This window comes from Temnothorax longispinosus, chromosome 2 (assembly GCF_030848805.1).
Source record: "Temnothorax longispinosus isolate EJ_2023e chromosome 2, Tlon_JGU_v1, whole genome shotgun sequence".
NCBI classification, from domain to species: Eukaryota; Metazoa; Arthropoda; class Insecta; order Hymenoptera; family Formicidae; genus Temnothorax; species Temnothorax longispinosus.
In genome coordinates, this window is record NC_092359.1 from 18,440,473 (window position 1) to 18,456,023 (window position 15,551).

The following is a 15,551-nucleotide window of genomic DNA, read 5'->3' on the forward strand; positions in this document are numbered from 1 at the left end:
TCTCCGATCCGAAGGGAACGGCTAGCCATGGTTTTAACTCTGAAAATTATGAGTGAGCAATAACGCCGGATTTTATGAATTGCGTTGGTATTTTTATCAAATTTCATACGTTTAAATTAATTCACATGCGCTCGTATAGACATTTTAATATACTTCTGCACCTTTAACGGCGCAACGATATTCGCCCTTTCCCGATTATTTCGTCCCAGCATTCTATAAACACCCACGATACATAAAAAAATATATATATATATGTATAAAATATAATATATGTCATTTTTGTGCATAATCGACGAAATCGTGGGTCCTCGGAATTTGTGATGGTGCTTAGATGGACTTGAACAAAGCATGCGTGCGGGTTATCGGCATGCTCAAGAATCCGTAGTTTTCTGCTCCAATTGATGCTGCAACTGTTGACGTTCCTCGTCGCGCGGCATATCGCGGCTCGACAGTGGCTGCAGCTTAGGCGGGCAATTGTCCAAAGTTGACTCGAGAGCGTAAAGTTTGTCGAGTTGCTGCCGAATGTGATTCAGACATTCCAAACGTACGAATCGCCTGCTCGTGTCCACTGAGTCTCTACGGATCGTCAGACCGTTGAGCAATAACTGCCAGCCGTTCTCCTGCAGTTCGCGAGTTATCTTCTCGACGGTCTCTTGCTCCGTTTGTTCCTGCTGCTGCACAGGCGCGTCGTTCTGACAACAGAAAACATTTATCGCACCGATGCAGGCATATTCGATCGTCGTAATATCTTCTTGGTAAAATTAAGAGAAAAGGATATGCAGAAGGTGAAGCGAAAAACCAAAGTTAGAAATTAAATCGTATAAAAAATCAACTTCTTAAAAAAATTATCTTTATAAAATATCTTTACAAAATATTTTTATAAAATATCTTTATAAAATATCGTTAAAAAATTATCGGCATTGATATTTATAAAAAAATTTGTCACATTCATTATATTTTCTCCTAAAATCAATCTATCTATTTTTCTTACGTTTTGTTTCCGAATTTTATATTTGGGAATTTTCCTCACTCTGCATATCTTTCTCGATATAAACGAGTAAAAGATAAGTACATGTACTACGCGTATGTGCAAGATTGACGAATAAGTTAAGATGCGTATCGTTAAATACGTACTTTCGCGTTGTCCATGGTACCGAGCATACGGTCGATCGATTCCAAAAGGCGAGTTTTCGCGGTGTGGAGATCGAGCTTCGTTTGATGGGCGGGTCCATCAAGTGCGGATTCCTTCGTGGGTCCATTAATTGACTGTTCGATCAGCGCGGATGACTTGCTCGCTGCGCAACGAGAGGCAACGTCCCCGGGCTTTCTCGATCTCGTCGTTCTCGCAACGTCGGGTCTCCGTCTCCGGGTTTCGAGTCTCTTGTCGTCCTCGCTCATCGTCACCGTCGCCTCGCCGTCGCCTCGCTTCAGCCTCTCCAGGTCCTCGAGGCCCAGAACGAGCTTCCTCATCTCCTGGGACTCGACGTCGCTCTCGTTTCTCACCTCCGCGATGTACTCGCCGTCCCCTATGCCGACGTAGCGACGCCTCCGTCCGGGATCCGGCACGCGCGACTTCCTCGACTGGAGAACGTGCGGGGTATACTTCATCGACGCCTCGCTCTCGGAGCATTCCTGCTCGTCTGGCGATCTCTAGAAGATATCAGCTAAATTTGAAAACGATCGAGACGACGAAATATCCCCTTCGGTCATTTTTTATAATAAATCATACTCTTCCTTTTTTCTGGAATTATATGTAGACTACGAATAATTATTTATCAAAGAGTGAGTGTTACACACCTCAGGCTGTCTGCAACGGTTGTGTTTCTTCAGCGAACTCTTGACAGGTACAGTGTACTTGGAGCAAACTGCGATATCTTCGTTGGTCAGTTCCGAGTTCGCGGCGTCTCCCTTCATCTTGAACAGATGTCTGTCGTGCTCGATTCTTCGCTGATGGCGGGCCTGCGGCGGTCTTCTGGGATAACAAAAATGAACATCCGCTTGACACTCGTGCCGGCATAGCTTCTGCGTCAAAGGACTGCTCTGCGACTTTTTAATAGCCGAACTGATCGGCTCCGCGAAGACGCGTTCGCATCGATTTATCATCGCTTCCACGTTTTCCGAAGTTCTTGAAGGCAACCTCGTACCCAATTAGAAAGAGTTATTCATTCTCTCATTGAAAATTTATAATTGGAGAAAGCACTGTTTTCTTTCAATTAATAAAGCTTAATTATTTTTGCAATTAATCTACAACAATAGAATTAAAAACCCTTAAAGCCATGATGATTGCAACGTTAAAAATGAGTGCAGATTCTTGAATAATAAAAAGGAATGTATTTTTTCCACTCAGAAAAGTTCATTCGGGGTCACTGTCTAATGAGAAAAGATATAAAGACCAAAATATCGAGGACACTAAATAAAGAAATCTACCTCGTGCGTGAAGAACAAAATTGCAGAGGTAAGAGAAGAAAAAAATTAAGTTTTATCGCACGCCTTAAGTCTGCATAGATTTTATGTCAAATTTATAGTTGATCACTAATTTACAGCTATTCTTTATTAATCAGCCGAGCACCAGAAGAGGGAATATCTTCACCTTAGTCTTCCAGGTGAAGAAAATCTTCGCCTCTCAGGCGGGCAGTGACACGAGGGACAATGCTTCTCATAATTCCTCGTTCTCCTCTTGCGCATCGCGATACTGCGCGGCACGTCCTCGCGTTCATTTTGTCCACAATTAAAGCAGAACTCACCGTGACGATACGATCCGGGCATTCTCTTGTACAGCTCCATAGTTTCCTGAAATAAAAGTTGTGGTCGAGACCGAGGTGCGAGAACTGTCGGAAACTTGAGCCTCTTAAAACTTACCGTATCGGCCGTATTCAGTGGCATAATCCGAGCTCCGCCAAGGACTCTTGCGTCCGATGACACCGAAATTCCACCGGGAAAGCTCGAACTGGACTCGTAATACCATCACCAGCACATAATTTCCATTTCTCGAAGATCGTATAATAAATTCCGCTTCCTCGATTACTAATATCTTCGCGAGTTTAAAATTGCGAGCGCAAAGAAATGTAAAAAAAAGTATATAGCTCATACGAAAGATTGTATATCACACACGTGACACATAGAAAAAAAGAAACGAACGCGTTTCGATGCGAATGTGTTTTGATTCGGGTTCATCACAAAAATTTGAGATCCGAGGAAATTTAATGCTGGGGGTGGAATATTGAATCCATTTGGAAAAGCGGAACGCCGTATTTATTAATTATTGCACGTGCTAAAGCTCTACAAATAATCAATTAAAATTCGTTGCCTTTAAAATATTAACATACGCTGCGACATGTCGCATTAATTCTATACAAACGATTGGTTTATTGCATTGATAAAAATATCACAGAGCTAAAAAACCGCAATTTAAATAATACTTCTATATGTGCATCTGTCGCGTGTATTTTCGATTATAATGGATAACATAAAACGTGCGCGATTAATTTTCGACAGAAACTCGTGACCAAGAAAATAACGATCCGTTGCAGAAAAAAAGCAGTATTATTTATAAGAGAAATCATTCCAAAAAGTACCTCGTTTGAAATTTGAAATCAACAAGTACCTTCTTTCAATTCGACGATATGCAAAACGTGATGCTTCTGTGGATGATTGTCGAAAAGGATGTATCATGTGAACATTTATACAACACGATTTTTGCTTAAAAAATACTGTTTATTGCAAAACAAGTTGCATATCTCTCTTTTGACGGGACATAATGTAAAATAAATATCATCATACATACAAATGTACACGCGTGACGTAGCGCGCCAACGCACCAGTGATTGTACATCGATTTTTTTTTACAGTCTGAGTTTAATATTCTATACGATAGGATTTCTCTTCTCTTTTGAGTATCTCCTGACTACGGCACTTATCTAAAAGGAGGCTAGAATATCACTAAACGGAGTTCCAGGTTCCTTCGCGGCAGCCTCGAAAGTCTCGACGAATGCTTTCTTTTGAGATTCCTTGGGTAGCTGAAATCGATAGAACATTAAATAAAATAGATGCCCAAAGTAGATAAATAACGTTTAAGTAATCTACCTTGTGGTAAAAATCCGAAGCCGCTATACACAATATTTTCTTGTCTTCATATTCGTATTTTCCTATCCTTGACTGGACATACGGAAATCTACCATGTTATAGCTAAGGAATCGTGTTACTACCCTACTTCCCTATAGAAAATTATAAAGTTACGTCGGCGAGAAAAGGATACAAAGCTCTCAACCAATGATTTGTTGACGCGCTTATAAAGAAACAGGATAAGCACCAAGTCGACATTGCCATCGGTAAGCTTTGAATGAAATTCGGTAAACTGAAGACCACCCAATCTTGAAGGAGCTCCATTTCCGTGCAGGTACACGCTTTCTCACAGACCTGGCGCAAAATCAGAGGATCATACATTCGCATTCGCTTTTATCTCGCAGTACGATCGCGCTATAATTCGAGATCTTCGATCAAATTTACGAACTTTGAAGACAACGGCCGAGAGTAATCTCGGATGCGGCTGCTGCGGGGACAGGAATTCCCCTATGACTTTGGTGAGGATCTCCGACGGCGGGAAGAAGTCTCCGAGCAGGCAGGACAGAACTGTGCACAGCACCTCCACTTCCATGGAATGTCCCTTGCGGATCTTGTCGAATATCGCGGAGGTACGCTCGATAGATCGGACCAGCGTCTCCGGTTCCACATCCGGCAACGGTTCCTCGACGCCAGGCTGATTCAATCGATCAGCCGCCTCCGTGTACATGCACGTCAGCAGAAGTTGCAACGCCGGTAACGCAAGCAGGGGGCTGGGTTGCTTCAGCCGGTCCATCGCGACTTTCACGATCTGCTCGGCGACCTTGCCGACGACGCTCTTCGTTGCCACAAGCCTCTCAAGACCCTATCAAAACAAATTGATACTCTCCGTACATTTGCGTTACTTATACATTAATCAAAAGGCGAGGAATGCCGTGACATACCTGCAGTAGAGTTTGATGTAAACCGTATGAAATATTTTGGGATGTGACTAGAGAGAGGACTAATTCCAACACGGCCGGCGCTTCCGTGTCCGGCGGTGTATCTTCCGCATGCTCCAACAGGAAGAACACCAGAGCCCACATTACACCCTGATGCTCCTCGCTCTGACTTAGAATGCTGCGTCGAAACGACAACGAATTAGGCCACAAAATAGTATCGGACAAATTAATAGATGTGTTCAATATTTTCTCAGCAAATACAGTTAAATTAGACCTCATCTCGAATTACCTATTCGAATCCTGCGAGTCAATGTGCTTCTGTATGTATTCAATGGCTAGGGGATGTATAATATTCATCGTCTCCTCGCATTTGGCCAGCACTGCACTTTGTAGGAGGTATAAAGAACCGTGAAGCGCGGATACTCTGGAAGCTAGGAATACCGACTTCAAATTAACATCCACTATACGCTTCACTTTATCCAACGTGTCCAAGTCCTGCGAATATAATGTTAGTTAAAAACAAGAAATATCTTTCTATAGTAATCTTCTATAGTAAATGAAATTTCTTGCGCGTACCAAAGGCGTTAGAACGGCGGCGGCTTTACACACAGAGACGGCCAGGTATTGATGCAAGATCGCATTTTCCGTTGGATGAACCCTCGAAACTTCCAGGCACACGTCCAGCATCCACTGGTACTGCGATCTCTCGAGGAAGAGTTCCGAGATCGCTAGAATCGACTTGACGATTTCCGTCAGCAGCTGTACGGGCGTGTTAGCCTGCGGTGACGTCCAGATGGTGTAGTGCTCGATCAGAAAGCGCAAGCAGGAGTCTAGATCGAGGGAGGCCGACATCAGCGCGTCGTTCCGTCTGTTCTTCAAGTCGAGAACGGAAGCGTTCAACTTGTCCTCGTATAGATTGCACAGGGACCACAAATAAGAGACCGACAGTTGGCTGTACATATATCTGTCTAAAACCGCGGTTCTCTCTACGTTGCCCCGCTGGAATATGTGGTCCAATTTCAAGCCATTTTTATTATCCGCGTCGTTCATGTATTCATACTTCCATAGGAGCAGCTCCTGTACCGCAAACAGCTTCTGGGAGCTGGTCTTATGCACGGAAAGCTGGGGATCTCTCGGATGGTGGATCAGGGTGCTGGCGCCGGGATTGCCGGGACACGGTAGCAGCAGGGTTTCCAGCAATAATCTCGTTATCGCTTGAATCGCCAGGCTGCTCGCTTGGATCAAAGCCGCGATCTCGTCCGAGGGCGTGTTCTCGTTTTGCAGGAAGTTAAGCACGCTCAGATACGCCATCCAGATCTCCTCGAACTGCGACCTGGACGTCCAACCCAGTAGATTTACCCGGTAGATAAACTGCTCCAAGACGTCCACCTCCTGCAGCAGATTGGATTCGGACGACATCAGTGGAAAGTAGCACTTGGTGGGACCCGAGCCGACGATATGACAGCCCCGTTTCCACACCAACGGAGGCGTCAAGATGTAAGAATTTACTAATGCCTGGCGACTTATGCTGATAACCAGTGATTTTATCGTGTTAAACAGATACGGTGGTATGTTCCTCGTGGTGCCATCCGCCTGACACTTCTCGAGCCAGGCCACTATCGACGCCATTTGAATGCACGCCCGGGCGTAGTCCTTCGTATCCTCGTCCTGGAGAGCCGGCTCCAGCGCTTGGCAATCCATAGTCGGCAAGGGGTCCACCGTCGTCAGAATACTCTCCACGACTCTCGTCAGAGAGATCGCCGCGGAACAAACCCAAGTGTGACGCGCGTTCTTCTCACCGAAAATTTTACTTGGAGCGGCGTGCCGCAGAATTTCGGCCGCGCAACTCAGCGTGAGCTCCATGTCGTGCGGCCGCAATCTATGAGTACCTTTCCTGTCCGAATAGATCATCCAATGCGCCAGTTCGAGGCACAGGATAGAGAACTTTGCGATATCCTCTTCGAATTTCATGTCAATCTTCGCCACGTTATATTTGGCCAGTTTCGGTAACGTCTTCATGTAAATCTTGACAGTTGGGATTATCGTGAAGAGGATCTCCCAATACAGAGCGTCGCTCAGCAGCTCGGAGAATCTCGTAGCGTACTTCAGTTCCTTTCCGCTGCTGTTATCCGCCTCCGGATTGTAAATTTGATGTGGTTTCGGCACGAACTCGCAGATATAATGAATATGCTCCAACAAACACTGCTTGGCAGCGACGTACAGAGGGCTAGCATCGAAATCAAAATCCTTCTCGCTCTGCGCTTTTCCAAATTCCAACTTTTGGCACTTCTCAACGGTGAGTCGAGCTCCCAATATCACGCAGTGCTTCAAGATCTTCAGATTGAACTCTTTACAAGAGAGAATACTTAGGCAATCGTCTAAGTCCAGATCCTTCAATAGTTGCGCTAATTCCATGGGATTGTTGCCGGCGCTCGCGTGGCAGCATCGCAGTCTTACTTGAGACAGGAACCAATTCCGATCCAACTGAATGCTCTTCACGGTGGATGGGTTGAACGGTCTGCATTGGTCGAGCTCCAACGGTGACAGATCGTAATATTGTACAGCCAACTTGTTCAGTAGGCTGACCAAGCCGCCGTGCTTCCTCGCCAGCTTGGTGGTCTGCAAGATGTCCATGATCTTCACGATGTCGTCCTTCGATAACTGGTCCTTTACATCCTCCGCGCTGGTGGTCAACAGTATCTCTACTCGGCGACTGGCGATCTTCGCTGCCATTCTCGACAGAGCGAGATATTTGGTGGACAATAGCCGCGGTATCAGGGTCATTATAACCGCGCCGCTTTGCGAGTGATGCGCGCCCTCGATACACTGCAGCAGGCGCTTTATGAAACTGGGCTGCGACAAATCCGTGCACTTCGTCGCCACGGCTTGCACCAACAGCCCGCTTGCCGACGGATTCCTGTGTATCGCCGTGGTCAACAGATCCCTCACCGGAGATTCGACGGCGACGTTTATCGCCTCCTCTATATGATTCACCAACAGCCACGTTAGCGGTTCTACGTCGTTGAGATTCTCGCATATGTAATCACAGAATAATATAATCCCGCCTCTTCTAATAATTTGAATGTTTGTACTAGTATTGATGCAATCGCGCATCTTCCTCTCGTTCGTCCGGACATCGGACTTGTTGGTGCCCAATACCTTCGACCAGAAGGACATCTCGTTATATCCTAACAGGATCATCAAATACGCCCATTGGCACGTCACCGTCGGGCACACATTCCCGATACTGAGCATCAAGTAGTTCAAGTCGTCAATGAGCAACTTCTCCTCATCGGACACGTTGCGCCCCTGAATCATCTGCATCGTTGCATTCGCCACTTTGCAATGACTGCCGGACTCGAACATATGAATGCACAATTGCAGGAAGAACGCGAACTGATGGACGAGGTAATTGTCGTCCGCCGTGTAATCGGAGAAATCGACAAAGGGATCCGCGGACTTGTGATTTATCAGACCGAGCAGACTGAACACCTTCGTGCTTATCAGATTGATCACCTTGAATATAAATCTGGCTAATACCTGCTCAGGCGGCATTTGGCGCGACTGGACGCTCGAGGCGTTCAACGGATCCGCACATTCGCGGGAGGAAGAGCTCCGAAGTGGCGAGCACAGATGCGACACGTCCGATACGCATACGCTTAGGTCCGAGAGACGCGCCAGCATCGCCTCTTCCTTCGCGCAGGAGATCAACGAGAGCAGCACGACGTTGATCATGCCTAACCAGCGCTGCAGTTTGAGGATTGGAGCGGTCGCGGATATTGACGCGGTGAACAGTATCTTCAGGAGCGGATCCACCGGCCGGAAGACTGTGGGCGAGATTGCCGCGAATAGTTTCACCAACGCGACGTGAGCCTTCTCGGATTCTACTCTGAGCTTCCCGGCGGCCAGTATTGGAAGCACAGTGTCCATTGTTAGTCTGGACCATCTTCGCCATTTCTCCTCGCCATTACCGTCCCCGCTAAATCTGGACTCGGCCAAACATAGCGCCAAGAGTTCGACTACCTCGTGATATTCCACCAAACGCAGCAGCATGGCTATTAGCACGTCCCTCGTTGTTTCCAACTCCCGTTGCTCGACCACGCTCGAGCTTCCATTACGAATAAGAAAGATATCCTCGATGACGGGCGCGAGCGCGGGTATACAGTGCGAGATTGCCGGCTGTCCGCTCGCCATCAGACCGTCGCATAACTGAATTATCTTCGGCACGCCTATTATCACCTTGGAATGATTCTTCTCGTACGACAGGTGCACCAAGAAATTGAACATTCTCGGCAACAGATCCTCGGTTTGTTGTACGTGGCCCTCCTCGATAAATTCAAACTGTTTTAACACGAATCCGATGAATATTTTGTCGGAGTCCAGCAGACAATAATTGACCTTCAGTTGGACCAGCTGACTCAGCAGCATCAGAACCTGGCACTGCAGCGCGATGTTACTCGTAACAGTGTACTGCTTCAGAGACTTTATAACCATCGGTTCGAAGAGCCGGATAAAAGACGCGACGGACGTCTTCTGATCCGAGGATCGCGCCAAGGTCTTAAACACCGACGAAAATTTACGGTCGCTTTTTCTGCGCAGCAATCCTATCCACCTGGAAGCGAAAGAGAAGACATCAACGTGTCAACTTGCGTGCGGTACAACTATCGAAGTGTCGGGATAATACTTACCCGTTATCCGGCTCATTTTCGCCTCTGCAATTATTCCCAATGCATTTGATCGTGTTCGCCATTTGTCTGGCGGGGTGTTGAAAGCACTGATTATAAAAACCCCTGGCATCATCTTGCAGCGTACCGCATCGTTCCACATTCTTCTGCACGTCCAGCTCGCTCCACTGCGCGCACACGTTCGTGCCGAACAAGCATTTCAGCAGTTGCTGCACACATTGAACCGTTGCTGTTGGCGACAATACGACGGTGGTTTTTAGGTAACATAATACCTCTTCCGCTATTCTACCTGCATCGTTGACGGACGCGATTTCAAGGATCTGCGAGAGAACGTCCAGCGTCGCGTTCAGCAGGGAAATATACATCTCGCTGGCCTCGTGCTGCAGAGTGACCGAATAATTGGAATGCGCCGCCTTCAGAATATCATATATCCTCATATAATGCGGCATGCCGATGAACGTTCCCGTTTGCTCCTTCCCGCTCTTCAAGACGCCGATCTTTTCTCCCTTCTCCTTCGATTTTTGCTCCGACATGATTTTCTTCCTGGGCGACAACGTTTGCGTGGACAAGGACGGCAACACGGGCTTGGCGCTTGCCTGCATTAGCTGCACCTCGTCGATGACGTGAACGAAGATATTGAGAACTCTCGTGATGTGCGTCATCAGTAGTTCCATGTATCTGTCCTTACACATGTTCCAAAGTTTCATCGGATCACTGCCGGTCTTAAAGTTGCAGACGGCTAACCCGGAAGTCAGATTGCCAGCGAGGAGGATCAAGTGTCGATGCGTGGACAAATCTAAGCTAATGGTCGACGACGTTAATAGCGGTAATGCCAGTGACAAGAGACCGCTGCACATCGGGGAGGAAACCATCTCATTCACGAAACTAAAGTCATTAGTGTCCGATCGGTCGCTGTTCTTCTTAGATTTTTTCAGTAACGTCTTTGGTAGGATACAGTCCCATCCTCTGACGTAAATCGTAGTAGGATAAGCCTCGCTCAAACAGAAGAGGGTCTCGCAACATCCGTATATTAGATACTTCGACGAATGCACCGTCAGTATCTCCGTTAGGATATTAACTATACGGGATAGAGAGTATTCCAGACTAGAATCGTAATTCGTCCCGTTATAATAATTCAGAAATACAAAGGGCTTGATGGACGTGTTCACGAACGGCTTATGTTTATCTTGGTACGACGACAGTTCCGAGATACTTGACGTTACCGCGCTTAAATACTGTTGAGTGTATTGCGTGGCCTTCCTCGTAATGGTATCCTCTTGAGGGTGTCGGAAATATAAACGCGGAATACTCCTGAATTAACAAAAAGAAACGTGAAACGATATTGTGAATCGAGTAAATAATTAATTGTACATCTAGAAATGTGTATCTTACTTAACAATCGCGTCTGATGCGGCGTGTCTCACCCTTTGATCTTGATCACCTAATAACGCTATTATAACGTCGATAAAGTGTTCTTGGAATAACGATTGCCCCGTTATGTGCTCTATTGTAATATACGATAACTTGCTCAACAAGTCCGCTAATTTTACTTTCACGAGAAAATATGGATTTTTCATAAGTTTTGGCAACGCAGTTAAGATGGTAAGACCGTGTTCATTGTTGATGGAATCTAGTAACTCTGGCAAGCAGAGGTTCAACGCGTCCAACGTTTGACGGCAAGTGGTCGCGGAATCATCGTTCAAGCCCTGTACATTCGACAGAAACAGATGGTAAGTTAAAAACTCTCGAGACTGGTGTCGTCCTTTATAAAACGTATAGACTCACTTTTAAAAGTAACTTTATCATGTCTTCCAACAATATATTTCCATGCCCTTGTCGAGCTAGAGATTCCGTCTCAAAGTTGCGAAAGGACCCGCCGTACTGAACAAATACAGACTTTAAAAAGATTCCAACCACCACCGCTACATTACCTCTGATCTGAGGATCTGGGTGATTGGCAAATAGCAAAATGTCTGCAATCAATTGGTTTGTCTCATTGCAGCTTGATTCTTTGGCCACAGTCATGGTAAACAGGTGCGGATAAAGTTTGAGAATGTAACCCACGCATGTCAGAGCGAGAGACTTTACGCTAACGCGAAATAACTTGTCCGATACTAATTGCCCGGGTTTGCCCGCCAACAAAAAGGACGACACCAAGTAACGGCAGCAAAACTTAACGGGCATATCCGAGTCGGTAAAACTCCCGACATCAGCTTCGTACAACGCGAAATCCAGAGAGGATTTCTTAGGGGAAGCGAACGAGAAAGTAGTCTCTTCGGAGTAATCTTCCTCCTTCGAGTGTTCACTTTGCAGGCTTGGATACGGCGCTTTTTCGGACTTTTCGATCTCGCTTTCGGCATCGCTACCTTCTTCCGCAATCTCGTCTAAAAAAACATTGAAAGCTAATAAAATGTAAAATTGTTACGCGAGTTGTGAGTTTACGTGCTCATTCTTACTGTCAGTGGTTGTTTCAATTTTCAGATGACAATAACTCTCCAACATCTTTTCTTTCGTCTCCGTCACGTCGCTCGTACACTCGATCTGCGTTTGTGGATTACACGTCTCTGGCAATGTCGTTTCCGTATCTGCGATCCACTCTGCATTTGGAGTAATTTCCGGAATATCAGGCTCGTGCAAGTTTAAGATGGAATCCGAATTTCCGCCATGGGCAGTACTCGCGCTGGAAATGCTCATGTGACCCAGCGATGGAATGCATGCGTTTTGATTAGACATTATTCTGCTTTGCGTTATACCCTTCGAAGACAATAAAACAGACACCAACGGCTTTGGCGGCATTTTCAGGAGTTGCGCCAAAGTCTCTAAAGCTGCATTTATGACATTATGATCAGAATGCCATTTTGTATAGTGCAAACACAATTCATAAATGTGTAACAAGTTATCTATCTGTTGTGTCTCGCTGTCTTCGGGCTCCGAGGGTTTACATATGTAAGGTAAAATCACTCTCAGGCATCCAAAGACGCCGATAACAGTTGAGGAATGATCGTCGGCGTTTCTTCCTGACGTTATTATATCTAGATAAGGTAAATATCATTAATAAATGAACGTTTCTGCATTATGCAGCGCGTAATTATTTAGCGCGTACCTAACGTATAATCCATCACATAATTTAAAAAGAACTGTGGCTTCCTGCAATTTATGCACGTTGTCAGAATCATATTAGCTGCCGCCCTACGAAAAGCTGCTTGAGGAGAAGAGATATTTTCAAAGAACGCCCTCAGTAAATTCTGAAACAAGATTTAATGTTCTCCCAAGCTCATGGAAGTAGCTCCGGTATAATCATACAACGTCGAGACTCTTACCTTGACATCCTTGTCTGTCATAAATGGCCCTAATACTTTGAAAATTAATGGTAACGACTGCGATAATGTTTCAATCACAGTATCCTCCGACCGATGTGCGATGATCACTATGCACGGGATCAGATTTGCCACGTAAGCTTTACCCCTCGAAGGGCGTATCATGTGACTCAGCAGGCCAAATCTCCAAAGCGCAGCCCTCAGTATGCGTGCAGGTCCGTTTCTCTTTATCTCATTGTAAAGCTCTATCTGGATCTTAACGACGTTACTGTCGACCATCGCCTGGCAAAGAACGTATCAATGATATATCTATCTGCCCAATAGATCGCTCTTAAGTGTTTAATTTCTCCGCATATGCTCGCTTTCGTGCTTCGTCCATGAACATCTACAATCTCCGGTTTAATAACAGGTACAAAATGGGAAGGCGCAAAGTGTCGTACCCTTATAATCTTGTTGAGAGACTCGTCCGCGACCATCCTGACGTCGGATTCCTCATCGTTGCAGAGTGCCAGCAGCGTTTCGATGGTGGCACTTAGAATCTGTGGGAACTTGGGGTTCTGCCTGACAGTCGGCGAGCATATCCCCTCGACGATGATCGCGCAACAGGAGACCTTCTCCTTCCTACTGTTCAAAATCGAAAACTCATGTTTAAGGAACGATCTCTCTCACGTCGCCGGAGATGATGTGTTTATACATACCGCTCATACCTCGAGCCGGGATCCGACGGAGCATCCGACTCCCGTAGAGCATTGAGCGTCTCCACAGCCTTCAGCACCCCGTTCAGGTGAGCCATGCCGGATCCTGGAACGGACCTTTCCCGGCTTCTTCGAGGCGGCCGCCTCAAATCACCGTGCGACCGGTGAATGACATCCTGCCGCTCCTGGCCGCTGGTCTATGACAGATCGTGACACGGGCACACATCGCAAATACCGCGGACTACATCACTACGTGCTCTGGCTGATCAGGCTGATGACCATCATCATAAACCATGAAGAGGTATGAAGTGCAGACTGCTGCGAGCTCCGTTTACGTGCTATAGAAAGAACAAGGAAGCTCCGACGGGTTTGCCCTCTCTCTCCTTAACCTTTACCTCGGCGAGAAAGAGGACGGGAGAGGTCACGTATTCATGAATATATTAATACATATATACGTCAAAATAGACGGCATATAAAATTATATTGTAAATAGACTCAGAAATCCGTGATGCGAATTATAGATCGTCGGTCTGTACCTCGTGTAAAATCGGCCGCGCATGCGCAGGATCTCCCGCGATCTGGGTCATCTGGATCCCGACCCACTCCACGTGTTTGTTTGCTTGTCAAAAACAAATCATCGGGTGCCAGCTCCGGGACTCCGGGGATCTGAAGATTTCCCTTTAAATAAAGTTGGGATTGCTCTGCGAGGAGGCTTCCGCGGTGATCGATCACGATGGTGCGAAAACTGAAGTATCACGAGCAGAAGCTGCTGAAGAAGGTGGACTTCTTGTCGTGGCAGGCCGACCACAATCTCCACGAGGTTAAGATCCTGAAGCGTTATTGCATTCAGAAAAGATCGGACTATACGGTGTACGTGGGATTGTTATTTATAAATATATCTCATGACGTAATGTAAATTCTAAAATTCAAAACATAAAAAAATATCTAGTAGCATACAGTAGAATATAAATTATATAAAATACTATCAATGTAATAAAAATAAATACAATAAAAATGTAATGTGAATGTATTAATATTTATCGAAATGATTGCAGATACAACAAACTGTCACGGGACATACGGGAGTTGGGTAGGAAGATTAAGGAAGTCGAGCCTGACCATCCCTTCCGCATCGAGCAGAGCGCAGTGCTGCTGGAGAAGCTGTACATGATGGGCCTGATCTCCACGAAATGGGACCTGTCGCAGACCCAGAAGGTAACCGCCAGTTGCTTCTGCAGACGGAGACTCCCGGTCGTTATGGTGCGCAACAAGATGAGCCAGACGATACCGATGGCGACGAAATTGATAGAGCAGGGCCATGTCCGAGTCGGGGTGGAAGTCGTGAAAGACCCTGCGTTCTTGGTAACAAGGTAAACATTTTGTACTCCACTCGCGCATCACGCAAATATTAGAGAAACGAATGAAACTAATGTCGATCGTATGTTTTACAGAAATTTAGAGGACTTTGTGACATGGGTAGACACATCTGCTATTAAGAAACACGTATTGGAGTACAACAATGAGGTGAGAATTCCTGTTAGCTCTTCTTATATGTTATTATAATTAAATTATAATTTGGTAATTATATATATACGTATTTTTGTTTTACAGAGAGATGACTTTGATATAGTATAATCTACACGTCGCGTCGATTAAATGCTCTTGCTAGTAAAATTCTACGTTTTTTATAAAAAAAAAGAGAAATTTATTTGTACAGCAATATATATAAATCTATTAATAAAGAGACTAATTATTCTTCATTTTTTGTTCGTAAACGTATTGATTGTATATAGACGTATCTCAAGGAATATTGGTTTCAACATGAGCTTAAACCGCTTACAGCATCGTCTTTGT

The 15,551-nt window shown here is 45.6% G+C and overlaps 3 protein-coding genes across 5 annotated transcripts; 1 reads left to right on the top strand and 2 right to left on the bottom strand.

Annotated features, from left to right (window-relative positions):
• Positions 1–152: 152 nt before the first annotated feature.
• Positions 153–3,563, bottom strand: LOC139808456 (uncharacterized). Its single transcript, XM_071770473.1, has 5 exons — positions 2,860–3,563; positions 2,591–2,790; positions 1,798–2,137; positions 1,135–1,650; positions 153–692 (listed from the first exon to the last, which is right to left on the bottom strand). The coding sequence occupies exons 1-5, from the start codon at positions 2,881–2,883 to the stop codon at positions 372–374; spliced, it is 1,401 nt and encodes a 466-aa protein (XP_071626574.1). The 5' UTR covers positions 2,884–3,563; the 3' UTR covers positions 153–371.
• Positions 3,564–3,693: 130 nt separating this feature from the next.
• On the bottom strand, positions 3,694–14,118 carry Htt (huntingtin). Of its 3 annotated transcripts, none has more exons than XM_071770457.1 (15): positions 13,710–14,118; positions 13,443–13,626; positions 13,006–13,284; positions 12,789–12,930; positions 12,142–12,717; positions 11,471–12,069; positions 11,078–11,391; positions 9,689–10,996; positions 5,577–9,612; positions 5,290–5,495; positions 5,004–5,178; positions 4,511–4,924; positions 4,256–4,416; positions 4,084–4,171; positions 3,694–4,016 (listed from the first exon to the last, which is right to left on the bottom strand). In XM_071770457.1, the coding sequence occupies exons 1-15, from the start codon at positions 13,793–13,795 to the stop codon at positions 3,918–3,920; spliced, it is 8,667 nt and encodes a 2,888-aa protein (XP_071626558.1). In that variant the 5' UTR covers positions 13,796–14,118; the 3' UTR covers positions 3,694–3,917. The 3 variants fall into 3 exon arrangements, with proteins under 3 accessions (XP_071626558.1, XP_071626557.1, XP_071626556.1); XM_071770456.1 differs by having other exon boundaries at positions 13,443–13,623; positions 13,701–14,118; XM_071770455.1 differs by having other exon boundaries at positions 13,701–14,118.
• A 163-nt stretch (positions 14,119–14,281) lies between these two features.
• On the top strand, positions 14,282–15,457 carry LOC139808463 (U3 small nucleolar ribonucleoprotein protein IMP3). Its single transcript, XM_071770485.1, has 4 exons — positions 14,282–14,567; positions 14,753–15,067; positions 15,149–15,221; positions 15,309–15,457. The coding sequence occupies exons 1-4, from the start codon at positions 14,431–14,433 to the stop codon at positions 15,330–15,332; spliced, it is 549 nt and encodes a 182-aa protein (XP_071626586.1). The 5' UTR covers positions 14,282–14,430; the 3' UTR covers positions 15,333–15,457.
• Positions 15,458–15,551: the final 94 nt, after the last annotated feature.

What these genes read in the sequence shown, in the direction of transcription:
- LOC139808456 (XM_071770473.1), bottom strand. Translation starts at nt 2,883, where the DNA reads ATGCCACTGAATACGGCCGATACG. An exon ending in ACCGTTGCAGACAGCCTGAG is followed by an intron (nt 1,651 to 1,797) that starts GTGTGTAACACT and finishes GATATCTTCTAG; the next exon opens with AGATCGCCAGACGAGCAGGA. An exon ending in GTACCATGGACAACGCGAAA is followed by an intron (nt 693 to 1,134) that starts GTACGTATTTAA and finishes TTCTGTTGTCAG; the next exon opens with AACGACGCGCCTGTGCAGCA.
- LOC139808463 (XM_071770485.1), top strand. Translation starts at nt 14,431, where the DNA reads ATGGTGCGAAAACTGAAGTATCACGAGCAGAAGCTGCTGAAGAAGGTG. An exon ending in CCTGCGTTCTTGGTAACAAG is followed by an intron (nt 15,068 to 15,148) that starts GTAAACATTTTG and finishes TATGTTTTACAG; the next exon opens with AAATTTAGAGGACTTTGTGA. An exon ending in TATTGGAGTACAACAATGAG is followed by an intron (nt 15,222 to 15,308) that starts GTGAGAATTCCT and finishes TTTGTTTTACAG; the next exon opens with AGAGATGACTTTGATATAGT.
- Htt (XM_071770455.1), bottom strand. Translation starts at nt 13,795, where the DNA reads ATGGCTCACCTGAACGGGGTGCTGAAGGCTGTGGAGACGCTCAATGCT. An exon ending in CTCTCAACAAGATTATAAGG is followed by an intron (nt 13,285 to 13,442) that starts GTACGACACTTT and finishes GTTCTTTGCCAG; the next exon opens with GCGATGGTCGACAGTAACGT. An exon ending in TGACAGACAAGGATGTCAAG is followed by an intron (nt 12,931 to 13,005) that starts GTAAGAGTCTCG and finishes ATCTTGTTTCAG; the next exon opens with AATTTACTGAGGGCGTTCTT.